General features: G+C 49.6%; 1 protein-coding gene across 4 annotated transcripts in view; it reads left to right on the forward strand.

Annotated features, from left to right (window-relative positions):
- The window catches only part of LOC105469385 (ring finger protein 213), a 134,065-nt gene that overhangs the window by 93,167 nt on the left and 23,774 nt on the right, over window positions 1-17,124 (forward strand). For all 4 annotated transcript variants that reach the window (XM_071081789.1, XM_071081790.1, XM_071081788.1 and 1 more), the window contains 14 exons: window positions 543-662; window positions 1,108-1,253; window positions 1,609-1,756; window positions 2,028-2,163; window positions 5,384-5,575; window positions 7,080-7,225; window positions 8,698-8,852; window positions 10,066-10,278; window positions 10,571-10,752; window positions 11,404-11,524; window positions 14,734-14,834; window positions 14,947-15,129; window positions 16,487-16,656; window positions 16,753-16,852. In XM_071081789.1, the coding sequence (XP_070937890.1) occupies window positions 543-662; window positions 1,108-1,253; window positions 1,609-1,756; window positions 2,028-2,163; window positions 5,384-5,575; window positions 7,080-7,225; window positions 8,698-8,852; window positions 10,066-10,278; window positions 10,571-10,752; window positions 11,404-11,524; window positions 14,734-14,834; window positions 14,947-15,129; window positions 16,487-16,656; window positions 16,753-16,852 (2,113 nt within the window). The remainder of the gene's footprint in view (window positions 1-542; window positions 663-1,107; window positions 1,254-1,608; window positions 1,757-2,027; window positions 2,164-5,383; window positions 5,576-7,079; window positions 7,226-8,697; window positions 8,853-10,065; window positions 10,279-10,570; window positions 10,753-11,403; window positions 11,525-14,733; window positions 14,835-14,946; window positions 15,130-16,486; window positions 16,657-16,752; window positions 16,853-17,124) is intronic.

Genomic DNA, 17,124 nt, shown 5'->3' on the forward strand with positions numbered 1-17,124 from the left:
ACCCCTGACTCCCGACGTACACTGTCAGGAACGCACCGATATGCCTGTTTGGCGGGGAGGGAGAGTGGCGGGCGTCGGGCTATCTTCAGATCTTTTTCCAAGGAATGGTCATCCGCTATTTATGACATAGAAAAGTTGGTATTCCAGAAACACGAAAGTAAGTTTACTCGAATCATTTCCTGGAGAATGGAAGGCAGACCTTGCCAGTGTCCCCCACCCCTCACTAACTGTGATACAGCAAATACAACAATGCACGGGTGAAAGAACCACAGGCCTTATCCACGCGTGCTTCCCACACCTGCCATTGCAGGTCTTACCGTTGCTGTTTATGTTGAAGTTGTTGATGTGCGTAGCATCGGGTCTTGTGTAGTATAGGGTCGGGGGTTTCTGTGCAGGCCCATTCCAGGGTTTCGGCTTCAGGGTGCCAGTCATTCATTTTGCAGCAAGGTAACGACAAGCCAGGGTGTGCAGTGTTCCTGCTTAGGGCTGAGCAGCAGCCGGGAAAGACACGAGACGGTTGTGGGTGGCTTCACTCTTCACAGGGCTGTGGCAGTCTGTCCACATCGATGACCTCCGGAGATCCACCCTCATGGTTTCAGATATGACCAGGCTGCAGAGTGTCACCATCAGCCAGCTGTTCGCGCCCGGAGACTTGCCTGAGTGTGAGTCATGAGGCGGAGCCTCTGGGGAGTGGGTGGTGGAAGGGCAAATGGTAGGTGTGGAGCATGACATGCACATGGCACTAGGAGCAGGGCCACCATGTGTCGTCCCTCAGCAGGAGCTCGGGGACATGTGCAGAACTGACTGGTAGCTCATCATCGCACCATAGGGCCGAGCAGGTGCGCTTACCACAGGCTGAGGTAGAGCTCTGTGATCAGGCCAGTCATGGAAGTGAACGCCTAGAACACGCCAGAGCCCAGGCTGGAAGGGGCTGCCTTGGGGGTTGATCTTCGTGACCGTGATTTCTCATCTGCGGACCCATCACCAGAGCGGGGGCCAGGGAAGCCTGCACCTGGAGCCTAAGCACACAGACTCCCAGATGGCGCCACTGCCAGTCCCCATGCCACTTTCTGAGCAGTAACGCAATCACGTTTGCTTTGACTGCAGTGGGCTTGGAACACCGGGCAGAAGACGGCCGTGAGGAGGCGATGGAAACGGAGGCCAGCACGTCAGGGGAGGTGGCAGAGGAGGCCATGGAAACAGAAGGTTCTGAGAAGGTGGGAAAGGAAACCTCTGAACTCGGAGGCAGTGACGTAAGTTCTGGTTCTTGGGACCTCCCCTTGTGCTGCTGGTGACGCTTCCGAGCTGCCTCTTTATGCTTTTGCACTGGGAGCTAGAGGAGCCGCCACTGCTGTGCGGGCGTGAGGATGGCGCCCCACTTTCCTCACACAGCGACGGTCTTGTTGCTGGTTACTGGGGGTTACTGGGGGTCAAGGGCATCTGCACCGGCAGTTTGGTGGGGGATGGGGGTTGGTGTCCTTCTTTGTCCATGAGGACCGCCGCCCTGTGCTGTTTGCTGCATCGAGACCCTCATCGCATATGGGTGGTTTGGCTTTTACCCACCGTGTAAGTGGTAGAAACGGGCAACCTAACCGTCTCCACCAATAGGTGTCGATCCTGGACACCACCAGGCTGCTGAGGAGCTGTGTGCAGAGCGCCGTGGGCATGCTCAGAGACCAGAACGAGAGCTGCACGCGCAATATGCGGAGGGTGGTGCTCCTCCTGGACCTCTTAAACGAGGACAGCACGTGCCACGGTATGAGCCTCCCCACCCCTCTTGCCCCTGCCCCCACGTGGGCTCTTCCTGAGGAGTGGGCATCATTTCACTGCGTGTTGGGGACCCTCTCAGGTTTCCATGGCTCAGCAGAAGCAGTGACACAGTGGGAATCTAAGAGCATCTCTCAGATTTTGCTCTAGAATTGGCCTGGCCAAAGGACTTCCCTTCCTGGGGCGGGTGGGTCAGAAGCACTCCAGAGCCAACAGCCCAGCCACGGCCATGCTGAACGTCTGTCTCTGCCATTGTACAGCCTGTTTCTTGCGGGTATCCAAGATGCGCCTCAATGTCCTTTTAAAGACGCAAGAAGAGAGCCAGTTGCACACTCTGGAGTGGGTGGCGAGAGAAGCCTGCAACCAGGACGCCCTCCAGGAGGCGGGCACATTCAGGTACTGTGACTAAAGGAAGGAGGGAGTGACTCCAATCTGGTGGCAGCATGGGGACCTGCCTGCGGGCATCGTCTCTCCATCCGAGCCATGGGGACTGAGCTGTTTCTTTCTAAACTTCTCAGCCATTCAAAGCTGTAATTTTTTTCCCCAAGAAGCACACAGTAGGTCTGGACAGTGGCCAAATGGCCGGTGCTGGACTCTTCCTCAACTTTTCTGTGTTTACAGTTTTGCATACTAAAAACTTTTAAGAAGCATATCTGTTCTTAGAGTAGAACATTTACTAACGTTTATGTTGTTAACCATAGAAAGGCTACTGTTTTCAGTTATGAAGTTGAAATGATGTGCAGAGCAGGCAGGGGACAGGCGGTATTTCCCCAGTCCTGCTGTTTGAAGAATGGTAACAGCAAAACCAGGACCCAGCAGCACCATTCACTGCCATGGTTATTTTTCTGTCACCCATGGGATGAACCTTGATTATCCTGGATGTGGCCGTGTGTTGTGGAGGAAGGAGGGGTGCTCTGGGCCCCAGACGGAGGGCCTCTAAGACAGACTCTCAGACCTCCTGCCTGACAGCCTAAGAAACCAGTGACTTTGTTATCTGGGCCCAGCTTTCTCATCTCTAAAAGACAGCGGACCTCCTCCATGAGTCCCTTCCAGATTCAAGCTTCTGCGCCAGTGATGGGTTCGCTTTGGGCCTACGGCCAGGTGTGATCTGCAGGAGGGAACGTGAGGAAGCAGCAGGGTGAACGGGAATGAGGGCTCAGGGAGGAAGAAGTGGGGTGAATGGGAATGGGGGCTTATGTACACCTTCCTTATGACCAGAGATTTTCTGATTCTACTTTTTCTCTAGTTATCCTTCGTTTCTTTCCTTGTCACGCCTTCTGAAGGGATTTTAGGAGACAGAAATATTTTCATTTCCCTCGGTTCCTCCTTGTGTACTCTATTGATGCTTTTTTTTTTTTTTTTTTTTTGAGACAGAGTCTTACTCTGTCACCCAGGCTGGAGTGCAGTGATGTGATCCAACTCATTGCAACTTCCATCTCCTGGGTTTCAGGCGATTCTCCTGCCTCAGCCTCCTGAGTAGCTGAGACTATCGGCACCCACCACCACACCCAGCTAATTTAGTAGAGGCGTGATTTCACCATGTTGGCCAGGCTAGTCTCAAACTCCTGACCCCAGGTGATCCGCTTGCCTCAGCCTCCCAAAGTGCTGGGATGACAGGCGTGAGCCACAGCACCCAGCCTGTTGATGCTTTTAATCCCTGACTCCACTTCCCGGGACCAGCCCTGAGTCACTGAACCTCCTCAGTCTGCTCTTCCCCGCTCGCTGTTCATGCAGCACTAGGTCTGGCTTCGTCACATTCCGTGGTCACCGTGAGGCCTGCGTAGCCGCTGAGTGGTGGCCAGACCCGCACCCTCAGCTCACCTGCCCCAGGGCCAGCAGCGCCCTGACTACCTCAGTTCACCTCCCCTGTGTTCTGGGGGACTGGAGTCATTTGTCCTCTTGGGATTAAACAGCACAAATCCTGAGAGTCCTTTGTGTCCCGAACTCTGCCTGCCTGTCCAGATACAGCAGAATCAGGCTCAGCAACTCCAGATACAGGAACCAGGCTCAGCTGCTCCCGCCTCTCCCAGCGCTTGGGTTTTCCTTCTGCCTTTTGTGTTCTGCGACTTTTCCCAGTTGGCTCTTTTCTCCTTCTGGTCACTGGGATGCTTTGTTTTCCCAGTAGACATTTTAAAATTCTTGCCAGGATCCTGTGTACTATATATTTTTAAAATATAAGTATTTCTTTTTATTCTCTTCAAAAGAGAGGCTTTGATTTTCCCCCAACATTAATTACCTTGTGGTTTTTATTTGTCTTTTGTTTTTTTGAGATGGAGTCTCACTCTTGTCCCTCAGGCTGGAGTGCAGTGTCACGATCTTGGCTCACTGCAACTTCTGCCTCCCGGGTTCAAGTGATTCTGCTGCCTCAGCCTCCTGAGTAGCTCGGATTACAGGCACCTGCCACCATGCCTGTAATTTTTGTGTTTTTAGTAGAGGTGGGATTTCACCATGTTGGCCAGGCTGGTCTCGAACTCCTGACCTCAGGTGATCCGCCCACCTTAGTCTCCCAGCGTGGTGGGATTAGATGTGAGCCACCACGCCCGGTCACCTTTTAATTCTTATCCTTTACACAAGAATTTTGAAATAGAGTTTTTATTGTTACATGTAAATATATACAACAAAATATATATAACAACAAAATGTCTTGTAGTTAACCAATTATCTGTCTGCCTGTCTGTGCATTCATCCATCCATCCGCCTGCCTGTCCATCCACCCATCAGTCCATCAGCCCATCTATCCATCCACCTGTCTGTCTATCAGACACCCAGATCTAGTGTACAAAAATATCAACAGGAACAAATACTTAATTCCAGATAAACATGTGCCTTCTTGTTTAGTTTGATCTGGGACAAATTTATTTTGGTCTCTTCATCTGTATTATAGTCTATCCACATCAGATTTGTAAAATATTTATTTTTTCCAAATGGATTGTCATAATTTTATTTATTTAGAGAACCTCGATGACTTGTTCTGAAAAATAGTTACATACAAAAATTATGCAGCTTTGCAAAAAATAAAGCAGATAGGTGCAGTGGCTCACACCTATAATCCCAATACTTTGGAAGGCTGAGATGGGAGGATTACTTGGGCCAGGAGTTTCAGACCAGCCAGCCAGGGCAACATAGTGAGACCCCATCCCAACAAAAAAATAAAATTAAAAATTATCTGGAGGTGGTGTCCCTGGGCGTGGCGGCCCTGTCTACTTGCACGGCTGAGGTGGGAGGATCGTTTAAGCCCCGGTATTCAAGGTTACAACGATCTATGATTGTGCCACTGCACTGCAGTCTGGGTGACAGAGTGAGACCCTGTCTCACATATATGTTTTAAAAATAAAAATCAAACACTACTTCACCCTTCCAGTCACCTAATGACAGTTGATTAGATGTAGAATTAAGTTCCATTCCAGTTCTGCCTCTCATCTTAGATATTTTTATGAGTCTGTTTTCTAGGACTTAAAAATGATGAAAATGTCAAGTTCCTGCCATCTCTGTAGTGTGGTAATTAGTAGACTAGTTGTTTTGTTCATGCTCAAGAAGGAACGCAATGTCAAAAGATGGCCAACCGCCATTGTGGTTCCTCTGAGCCGTGGTGGCCAGTCTCTCTCCTGTGCTGCAGGCACACCCTCTGGAAGCGGGTCCAAGGTGCTGTCACCCCTCTGCTGGCGAGCATGATATCGTTCATCGACAGAGACGGCAACCTTGAGCTACTGACTAGGCCAGATACTCCGCCCTGGGCAAGAGACCTTTGGATGTTTATTTTCAGTGACATGAAGCTTCTGAACATTCCTCTTGTGATGAATAATGCCAGGTGAGCGGAAGGCTTTCTTTCCCTGGGGAGAGAAACTATCAGAACACAGCAGGACCCTAATGTGCTCTCCCAAGTGCTGGGTGAAGCGCAGCCCCCTCAACTCCAGAGCAACGTTGATGTGGGCGCTTTCTGCAGTAACAATAGGAAGTTCGGCCGGGCGCGGTGGCCCACGCCTGTAATCCCAGCACTTTGGGAGGCCGAGGCAGGTGGATCACAAGGTCAAGAGATCGAGACCATCCTGGCCAACATGGTGAAACCCGGTCTCTACTAAAAATACAAAAATTAGCTGGGCGTGGTGGTGCGTGCCTGTAGTCCCAGCTATTTGAGAGGCTGAGGCAGGAGAATCACTTGAACCTGGGAGGCGGAGGTTGCAGTGAGCTGAGATTGCACCACTGCACTCCAGCCTGGTGACAGAGCAAGACTCTGTCTCAAAAAAGAAGAATAGGAACTTTATGAAGCTCCAAGACATTTTTATCTCCACCCTCCTCATTTCCCTGCTTTCAGAGCACTGGTTCTAGCCAGACCCAGTGTGGTATGGCATGGAGAAGCTGCGCTTAGAACAGCCCCGCGATCTGTGCTGCTTCCCCCTGTGATCTGTGCTCCCTCCCCCGTCCCTCATTCCCTGGTGGACCTGCACAGCCCCCACCCCCCTCTCCAGGTCTGATGCTGTGGGGCCGAGGCTCAGCTCCCAACAGCTTCCACTTCAGCTTTCAGGGGCTTCAATTCTGGATACAGATTAATAAAGAATATAGAAATAAACGTGCCCAGGCTCAGTGACTCATGCCTATAACCCCAGCAATTTAGTAGGCTGAGGCAGGAAAGTTGCTTGAGCCCAGGGGTTCAAGACCAGCTTGGGCAACATAGTGAGACCCCGTCACTACAAAAAATTTAAAAATTAGGCATAATGTGGTGCGCACCTGTAGTCCTAGCTACTGTAGAAGCTGAGGCGGGAGGATTGCTTGAGCCCAGGAGTTTGAGGTGAGATATGATCACACCGCTCACTGCACTCCAGCCTGGGTGACAGAGTGAGACCCTATCTCAAAAAAAAAAAAAAGGGAGAAGGAGGGAGAGAGAAAGAAAAGAGAGAAAGAGAAAAAGAATGGAATTTGAATTCCAGTGGAAACACTTATTTAAAAGACAAGGCGCTGCTGTGTTCATGAAACAAAGACTGTCTAACAAGTTGTGCTCTGTGTTACAAGTTATCAAAGACAGACAGGCTCAGGAACCAGAAGACTTGGTTCTGCTGGAGATTTTGGGCAACACACTTGACCCCTGCCAGCCTTGGTTTGTTTTTGTTTTGCCTGTAACACAAAGATTGCATAAGCTAGTTCCCTAGATCTGTCCTAATAGACACCCCGGGCTGTGAAATCAGCGCTGTCGGCCTGGCCTGTTGGCCCCCTTGTTGTTGAGGCCTGAGAGGAGCTGGCATCAGTGGCGGGTCTTGTCTTGTGTTTTGAGTGACGTCTCACAAACCCTCTTTGTAACGTCACTCGCCTTACTGCAGACATAAAGGTGAGATGGCCTACATCATGGTGCAGAACTACATGAACCTTTCCGAGAACGCTTCCAACAACGTACCTTTCAGCTGGAGAATCAAGGACTATCTGGAGGAGCTGTGGGTCCAGGCTCAGTACATCACAGACGCAGAAGGTGAGGCTACCTCAAGACAGGTCAGATTCAGCACAGGTGAATCACAAAGGGACTGCCTGACAGTGAAAAGCAGATGCGTGGCTACCATCGCAAGGTGAATTTTGGAGATTTTAGTTTTCACACGTTTGTACAGTAGCATCCAATTTATGTCACTGTGTCATTTTAAAGTTTCTGTTGAAGGAGTGAGAGGCCCTGGCAGGACCAGAACCTTTCGGTCCTATGGCAGCGGGAGCCTGTGAAATGGTTTTTAGTGCCGTGATGGCCAGGTATTTGGTGAAATGGGGTATGTTCTGGCAACAGGAGGACTGTCACCTCTACCAGCTGGTCACTCCCATTCTGGGCCTTCTCAGACTGGGGCACTGGACTCAGGAGATGCCCCCAGGGCAGGCGTTCTCAGAAGGCACGAGCGCCTGGAGTATCCCCTACTCCCAGTTGCCCCATCAGGAGTCACAGCCCAGACACAGTGCTGGACTCTGCTGCCAGATGCCAGAGGGTTTGCCATAGTCCAGAAAAACCAAGGACAACGCAACACTTTTGCAAAAGCCGTCTTTCATACATGCAGTAATCTCTTCCACGTTTACTTATTGACCACTTGGAAGACTCAAGGTGGCCTTTTTTCTAGGTTACCATTCTGCCACTTTTTCTGAACAAACTCAAAGCAGTCTCTCCTCATGAGCATATTCTTTTCTCAGGACAATACCCCACTGACCCTGCTTTTCTATGACAGCATGCGAATTAGGGGCCGCACCCCGCCCACTAGAAGCCAGATCTTTCCATCTTGCATGGTCTGTGACCCCAGCCCCTGAAGAGCAGCCCACTCATTCCTGATTTACTTGGACCTGGGGGTTCCTGAAACATGCTGTGATCTATAGCCATGCAACATACAACTCATTCTTTCTCAGGTTTTTCTCTTTGGCTGTTTCTGACTTAAATTTGACATGGCTTCCACCTTCTTTTATTTTATTCCAATGGAAAAATATCCTAGGCCAGACGCAGTGGTTCACAATACTTTGGGAGGCCAAGGCTGGCGGATCACCCAAGGTCAGGAGTTCGAGACCAGCCTGACCAATATGGCGAAACACTGCCTCTACTAAAAATACAAACATTTAGCTGGGTGTGGTGGTGCGCGCCTGTAATCCCAGCTACTTGGTAGGCTGAAGCAGGAGAATCACTTGAACCTAGAAGGCGGAGGTTGCAGTGAGCCGAGATCATGCTACCTACGGCACTCCAGCCTGGGCAACAGAGTGAGACTCCATCTCCAAAAAAAAAAAGAAAAAGAAAAATATCCTAAATGTCTAGACAGTGACTATTCCTTCAGTTCCCTACAAAATCAGGCAGTTGGTGCCCCTTTGTCTACGAGCTCCCATTCGACAAGGCGTCCCCTATTCCCCTTCACTCCAGAGCAACCTGGAGGCAGAGGAGTGTCATGACTTAGACGCACTCCAGGCCACTCCTTGGTTTCCTCTCTGCAGGACTGCCAAAGAAGTTCGTGGACATCTTTCAGCAGACTCCTCTGGGCAGGTTTCTCGCCCAGCTCCATGGAGAGCCGCAGCAGGAACTTCTTCAGTGTTACTCGAAGGACTTCATTCTCTTGACCATGCGTGTGGCAACGGAGGAGGAGTTAGAGGTAGATGTTTAGATACTGGCTAAGGGTCAGGTGTAGAGCTTGCACGATGGGGACTGGATGCAGACACAGGACGTTTCTTTAGCTGCCTGGAGCTGGTGCTGTGAAGTCTGGGAACAGAACATGGTCTGCAAAGGGCGCTGGTGGGTGAAGGGGCCGTCCAGTCTCCTCTCAATGTTCAGTGCTGCACCCTCAGCCCACCACCCAGGGGCTCCTAAAAGATAGAGCTCTCCGGGAACACGAGAAGACCTCCAATTTCCCTGACATGTCTTCTTTTTAAGTGTTAAATTTCTCTTGAAAAAATTAAGGTAAATATGTAATTAACTCTACAGGGTAAGAACAAATAAGTGAAATTCAATAGAAAGTCATACTTTTGACTACCTAAAAATTTTAAACTTCAGTACATAAAAAAGGAAAGTGACAATTGAAGAACATCCTTACAGCCAATATGACTACAGGTTAATATTCTTAGGAATCAATAAGAAAATACCCTAAGTTTTAAAAAATGGGTAAACGTTATAAAACAGCAATTTTATAATCATATCATTAAGCATATCAACATCCAGGAAACATTTGAAAAATTGCTTAGCCTTACTAATAATAGCAAATCAACACAACAGTTTTTAGATATCATGTTTAAGTATTCATTTTGCAAAGCTGTTTTTAAAAAAGGACAGCTGCTGGCCAGTGCTGCAAAGAAAGGGCCAGGCCACACGCTGACAGTAGTGTGCACAGCGGGCGCCCTGCAGGGCTGCCTGACAGAGCAGTTGAGAACCTCATCTGATCTGAACTGCTGACTCTGTCCTGAGGAAACTCCTGGAGACGTGGACAAGTATTTGGTTACAGGGATGTCCTTTTCAGCTTTGCTTCTAAAAATAATTTAATTGTCCAGAAATACAGGGTGGGCAAATTAAAGTATGGCCATAGGATGGGTTATTGAGCTGCTGTTAAAACCATGTTTTTCAAGTATACAAGTATACTCAGTCATAGAGGAAGTCATGATGTCATGTTCAGTGGCAAAAAGCTCAGAAGACACAGTGACCTTAACGTGGGAGGAGAGGCAGATAGAAAATTGGACAGAAGCAAACGAGACAGAATAGCATGCATGGTTTCTAATATCCTCTTTTATAGTTTTCCAATAGTTCTGATTTTCCACGGGGAAAACGTACCATTTTTGTAATTTAAAAATCTATTCTAAAAGTTTTTTGAATCCCAGTTTCTGCAGATGGCTCTGTGGTCCTGCATTAGGGAACTGAAAGCGGCGTCAGAAGCGCCGGAGGAAGAGGTTTCCTTACCGTGGGTACACCTCGCCTACCAGCGTTTCAGAAGCCGGCTGCAGAACTTCTCCAGGATCCTGACCATCTACCCTCAGGTTCTCCACAGCCTGACAGAAGCCCCTCGGAACCATGAGCTGGCTGGATGTGAGATGGTATGGCCCTCCTCCGCCTGCCCTGAGCAAGCCGCGGGGTGCTTCCAACTCCCCTCGGAGTGGAGAGCTTTGGGGGCTGTGTTCCTAGTGGGAGATTTCTTCACAAGGCACGTACCTCAGCTTAATTCAGAGATGTTAAGAACACATCTCGCTGATGCTTCCCACATCCTAGACAACGAAAGATTCGTATGCAAGCCTGGGACACAAGTATACACGCAGCTAACAGCCAGGGCCTCTGGTGGGCTGGTGGGAAGGGCAACGCTCAGCCACGCCCTGCCGTCTGTCTCCCCAGACCCTGGACGCGTTTGCCGCGATGGCCTGCACGGAGACGCTGACGAGAGACACCCTGAAGCCCAGTCCCCAGGCGTGGCTACAGTTGGTGAAGAATCTTTCTGTGCCACTGGAGCTCATCTGTTCCGACGGGCACATGCAAGGCAGTGGGAGCCTGGCCCAGGCTGTCATCAGGGAAGTCAGGTGAGACCCAGGAGCCCTCACACACTGCTTCATCTGGCACGTGCTCACCAGGAGCCTGCCAAGTGCCGGGCATGTCCATGAGAAAGACTGACAGGTGCTCCAGCCGTGGGAGGGGCTCTGTCCTCACTCACTTCACGTTTGCCGAACCCTTAGCGAGTGCCAGGCATCCCATTAGGGTGCTGGAGACACGAGAGGCAGCTGCGCATTCAGGGAGCTCACTGTGTACTGAGGCCGTAGAAAGACAAGTGGGATACTGTGACACCGTGTGAGGAATGCTGTGATAGAAAGGACACCCAGCGCAGGGAGGCGCACGGAGCAGGACAGGCCCTCAGGGCCAGAGTCCACTTCCCTAAGGAGACAGTTCCTGTGAGGGGCTGTCAAGGCGAGGTGGGACTTGGCAGGCGCAGGACCGTGCAGTGAGCAGGTTGTGGCAGTACCCCGTGCAGAGGCATCGAGTGGGACACCGAGTCCCAGCTGAGCGTCTGAGGGCGTGAGCTGGGGGCGGGCCAGGAAGTGTGTCACACAGGGCTTGCTTGTAATCCTAGCCGCCGGGCCTGGACCCTGGGTCCTCATCTCCTCTCCCGTCTCACTCCTCGTTTTACTTTTGGGTTCCTTGGTGGGAGCTGAGTGAGTGACGCACTCTTTTGACAGAGCCCAATGGAGTCGGATTTTCTCCACCGCACTCTTTGTGGAGCATGTGCTCCTAGGAACCGAGAGCCGGGTCCCCGAGTTATGCAGGCTGGTGACCGAGCACGTCTTCTTACTAGACAAGGTGAGTACCTGGGCTGGCCTCAGCACACGCACGGATCCACCCTTTTCCAGAAGGAAGAACAGCGCTGACACTGACCCGCAGCCGGGAGACGCTCTTTGGCTCTGACCATTTTGTCTAGATGTGCAAAGGAAGGTGATTTCATCACTAAGCCATTACATTTTCCATGTTTAATTGTTTAATTATTTACCCTCTGCTGATTGCTAAGTCAGAGTGTGTCATTTAGAAGCGATTCCAGGAACTGTGCAGAAAGGGGCTGACACAGGGAACATGCTTGTGAAACCTTTGGGAGGGATAACCTGGCCTTCGGAGTGATCCCAGAACAGACCACTACCCGGCCGCCTGTGGGAGCTGTTACCATTGTCACAGTCATGGAGACAAGGATGTCAGAGAATGCCACTGGGGTTGGGGTCTTCAAAACAGTGCTGTCAACAGAACCAAGGAACGGGAAACCACCATGCCCTTCATAAAGCTGCTAATGTGGGGTGGTCTCCTGCAGAAGAAAGCCTGTGCCCCTCCGGTGATGCACCTCTGTGGCCATGCACTGGTGTCCAGCACCAACAGCCATTCAGCCAAACACGGCCTCGGCCTCTGCCTCACCCGCACCCCTGACCTTCACACGAGCGCATCCAGAGCCCTCACTGCCAGGGGGTCTGGAAGAGGCAGCGCTGGCTGTCCGATGTTTGGAGCACAGGAAGGTTTACTAAAAGGAGGCCAGCACAGATGCTGGATGTGTCAACTCTGACCTATCAGAACATCAGCGACTGAGACACAGTATCAGCTGATTTCCCACCCAGGACAGGTGTGAGCAGCCCAAGGCTAAGGTACCAGCTCCTGGAGACTGGCACAGAGTCAGGTGCCCAAGTTCCTTCTGTCTTGTCCCTTTGGTGTCCCTAATGTTCAGCTTCCACCCTGTGGCCTGGCGTCACAGCCTGTGGGACAAAAAGCAGGGGAGGTGGAGAGGCCGTTTTCCTTAAGAGCCCAACCCCGGACACGCACACACCACGCCAGCTCATGTCTCATGATCTTCAACTTGGGCACTCGGCCTTACCGAGCTGTAAGAAGCTGAGTTGTTTTTCGTGGCGTGGTCATGTGCCAGGTGGAACTTGGGAGTTCCTTTGATAAAGGAAAAGGTGGAGAGAGGGTCATAGGACGCAGCCGGTGGCCCCCATGCCGCCCTCTCCCCACACCCACACAGCATGCAGCCTCTCCAAGTCTCCTCATCACGCCCTGGACCTCTGGGAGATGCACAGAGCTTTCAGCCAGGTCCAGCGTGGGTCCTAAGGGCCAGGTGCCCATAAACCCGAAGGTAAAGGAGCTGACCCCTGCCTGCCCACACGCTTACAGGATTTAGGTGGTTAGGACCATGGGGAGGTTTTTTTGGTGATAAAATGGCCTCAGAAACTTACTGGGTTTCTGGTTTATTTCCTTCCAGTCAGATCTCTGTGCACGTAACCACAGCCAAAGACCTTACCTCGTTAGTTTTCATGCTGGAAGCCTGACTTGTATCCCTCCCCAGCCCCAGCTGAAGGGCAGCCCCTTGGGACCATTTGAAACAAGAGGCTTGGGGGAAAGCCCTGCCCTTCACCGTGAGGCTGGCTCCCTCAGCTGGGCAGGAAGTTGTCGATGGAACTGCTGCAGGATGGCATGGGTGGGACTGCAGGCATGCCTGGCTTTTAGTTCTTTTGGACATATACCTTGAAGAGGAATTCCTGGATCATTTGATAACTCTATGTTTAACTTTATGAAGAAGCACTGTATTATTTTCCACAGTGACTGCAGCATCTTACATCCCCACCAGCCATGCACCAGGGTCTGAATTTCTCCACATCATGGCCAACACCTGTTACTATCTGATTTTTTCATGATGGCCACAGTGATAACTCATTGTGGTTTTTATTTGCATTTCCCTAATGACTAGTTATGGTGAGCATCCTTCATATGCTTGTTGGGCATTTGCTGTCTTCTCTGGAGAAATGTCCATTCAAGTCCTTTGCCCATTTTTGAATTGGGTTGTTGACTGACAAAGTTATTAGGATATTGAAAATACACACATCACTTCCAAGTAAGATTTATCCCAGGAATTCAAGGGTGGCTCGAAATAAAGAAAAAAATCTGTAAATGTTATCAGTTGTATAAATTAAAAGATAAACTCTAAATGATCATTTCAAAATGTAGAGAGAAAGCATTTGATAAAATTATTTAGAAAGAAAGACCGTTGTCAAACTTGGAACAGAAAGGTACTCTCCTTGAGCTCACAATGCCCAAGGTAGACATAATATTAAGATGTCTATACCAACATCATGCCTGCCCATCAAATTCCGTAAGCACAGCCATTAAACTGTCTTGTACAGTGATGATGTGTATTGCCTTTGAAGATGTATGTTGCCTAAAAAACAGTGTTTCCACTTCCAACTATATCCTAGAGAAACTTATTCGCTCTCAGACATATGCAAGAATGTTGAATACAGGACTGTCAGGAATTGGAAAAAATCTAAATGCCCATTAACCAGCAGACGGGTAACTGGTATCTTCATCCGTGGGTACAGGAGTGATCTGGACCTAAGGTATCATGAAGAGAATGAGTTTCAGAAGCCTCAATACAGTGTGGTATCACTGACACCAAGTTTTAAAACATTCAGAATAACATTCAACCCCATGTTAAGACATGCTTACAGTTATCCTAACAGTAGAAATCTAGAAATGTAGATACCTCTGGAGAGGGAGGGAGGGATGTGAAATTGTAATTATGTATAATGTTTTGTTTCTCTAAAAAAAAAAAATTATCCCAGCAGCTTGGGAGGCTGAAAGAAAATTTTAAAAAATTAAAAATGTTTACAAAATGATCTAAAGCAAATATTCAAAAAATGCTGAGATTTCTTAAAGCTTGGTGGGGGGTATACAGATGGTCATTATTATTACTTAGAGTATGAAATCTCTTAATAGTGGGAGGGAAGGAGACCTTAAAAGAAAAAGAAGAGGGAAAATCGTAACTTGAGAATGTAGTTCCCTGACAAGCAGCATAATCACAAAAAGGGCATTCAGAGTTCAAGTGCTAAACACAGAATCACAAAGGCCTCGCACCTCACACGCATGTGGCATGCGTCACAGCCCTGACTCAGGATGTGGTGTTCCCTCTGTTGCCTGACCCGGCCCCTGGCTGCCCTCAGCCCTCCCCACTGCTAATGACTCCTGTCACCGCCTTTCTTCAGTGTCTTCGAGAGAACTCCGACGTCAAGATGCACAGGCCTTTTGAGGCCGTGATGAGCACCCTCTGTGAATGCAAGGAGAGAGCCAGCAAGACCCTCAGCAGGTGAGACCTTAGGTTTGGATCTGTGAAGGCGAGAATTCTGAACCTTTCGTGGTTTTCACTTCTTCTGGCCGGTTTCTCTGCTTCAGAACTGACTGCCCTTCTTGGATTCTAGGTTTGGGGTCCAGCCGTGCCCCATCTGCCTGGGAGATGCACAGGACCCTGTCTGCCTGCCCTGTGACCACGTGTACTGCCTGCGCTGCCTCAGGGCCTGGTTTGCCCCAGGGCAGATGATGTGCCCCTACTGTTTAACTGACTTGCCAGACAATTTCTCTCCAACTGTTTCCCAAAGGCACAGGTAAAACACCCCTTCTTTCAAGAAAGCATCCTTTTTTTTTTTTAATTTTCCTTTTTTGGCAAACACAATATTCAGAAATATGAACTCTATTAACCTTCATTTGGTAGAAAACCTGACCTCAGAGAACTATCGAAAGAGATGCCACTGTTATGTACTTTCATAAATATTTAGTATCTCAAGATTATTCTTCCCCAAGAGATATACATATAGATTTGAGAAACAGCAAATACAGAGGAACTAAGCCAGAAAGTCATAACAAAGGTCCCCACCAGAGGCCCAAGGAATTTAGATGCCACTTTTTTTCTTTTGGAGATAAAGAGTCTCACTCTCTTGCCCAGGCTGGAGTGCAGTGGCATGATCTCAGCTCACTGCTACCTTTACCTCCTAGGTTCAGGCAATTCTCCTGCCTCAGCCTCCCAAGTAGCTGGGATTACAGGCATGCACCACCATGCCCAGCTAATTTTTGTATTTTTAGTAGAGACGGGGTTTCACCATGTTGGCCAGGCTGGTCTCGAACTCCTGACCTCAGGTGATCCACCCGCCTTGGCCTCCCAAAGTGCTGGGATTACAGGCATGAGCCACCACACCTGGCCGACACCACTGGTCTTAATGCATCCGTATCATTCACAGTTACTGACCTGAGAACCAACCCACTCCTTGTCTAGCTTTTTGGAGGTGGTTAAAAGCAGCTCTACCTCTCTGGACTCAGCAGGCCTCAGCCCTGCTCTGTGAGTGGTTGGTTTTCTTTCCTTCCCCTTCCCTCCCTTCTCAGGCCTCCTAAAAGTGGAGCACCAGGCAAGCCCAGTGGATGGGGTTGACATACTTTGCGATATTGAAGGGTACTGGTGGCTGGTCCAAATGATCAAAGTGTTTCTAGAAAGGGATGCATCTAAATATCATCTGTTGAAATGCTGAAGACTAGCTCTAACGGGTGAGAGGAGTGACTTGAATCTTTCAATTTAAAAGTGAAATGCTGGCCAGGCGTGGTGGCTCACGCCTGTAATCTCAACACTCTGGGAGGCCGAGGCATGTGGATCACCTGAGGTCAAGAGTTCAAAACCAGCCTGGCCAACATGGTGAAACCCATCTCTACTAAAAATACAAAATTAATCAGGTGTAGTGGTGCGTGCCTGTGATCCCAGCTACTTGAGAGGCTAAGGCAGGAGAATCACTTGAACCTGGGAGGTGGAGGTTGCAGTGAGCCGAGATCACGCCACTGCACTCCAGCCTGGGCAACGAGTGAAACTCCATCTCAAAAAAAAAAAAAAAAAGTGAAATGCTGTGAAATCTCAAGTCCTTCTGTAAGGAGGCATTTGGGAAACACCATCCACCTGTCTTCTCTTTCTCGTGTTCTAAGGGAAGTCATTGAAAAGCATGCCCACTTCCGGCAGATGTGCAACAGCTTCTTCGTAGACCTGGTGTCCACCATGTGCTTCAAGGACAACGCTCCGCCTGAGAAGGAAGTGATTGAGAGCCTGCTCTCTCTCCTCTTCGTCCAAAAGGAGCTCTTAAGAGACGCTCCCCAGAGTAGGTTGCTTTCTTCCTGTAAACCTAGCAGCTCACTTCTTCATCTCACTTCTGCATGTCTCATGCAGTGAGCTGCCTTTCTCTTTCTGGTTTAAGGACGCCGTGAACACACAAAATCTCTCTCTCCATTCAATGATGTTGTGGATAAGACTCCTGTCATCCGCTCAGTGATACTGAAACTGCTTTTGAAGTACAGGTAAGAACAACATGGAGACTTGCTTCTAGAAAGCCCTGCCTTTTTCTCTTCATTGTGGCGTTCTCTTTGTTACCAAGTCTTCTCGTCGTGACTAGTAGGTAGTACATGATCTTGGGGAGCTTTTTCGGTGAGACACGACCTGGTTACTTGTACTGGCTGTGTATTCTGACATTGTCACATGTAGGCACATGAGTTTAGTATTCCCACAAGCACACATCTAGCAAGAAGCCAACAGTGCCGTGAAGGGACCACGGTGGTGTGAAGGACACAAC

Source organism: Macaca nemestrina, chromosome 17 (genome assembly GCF_043159975.1).
Source record: "Macaca nemestrina isolate mMacNem1 chromosome 17, mMacNem.hap1, whole genome shotgun sequence".
NCBI lineage: Eukaryota > Metazoa > Chordata > Mammalia > Primates > Cercopithecidae > Macaca > Macaca nemestrina.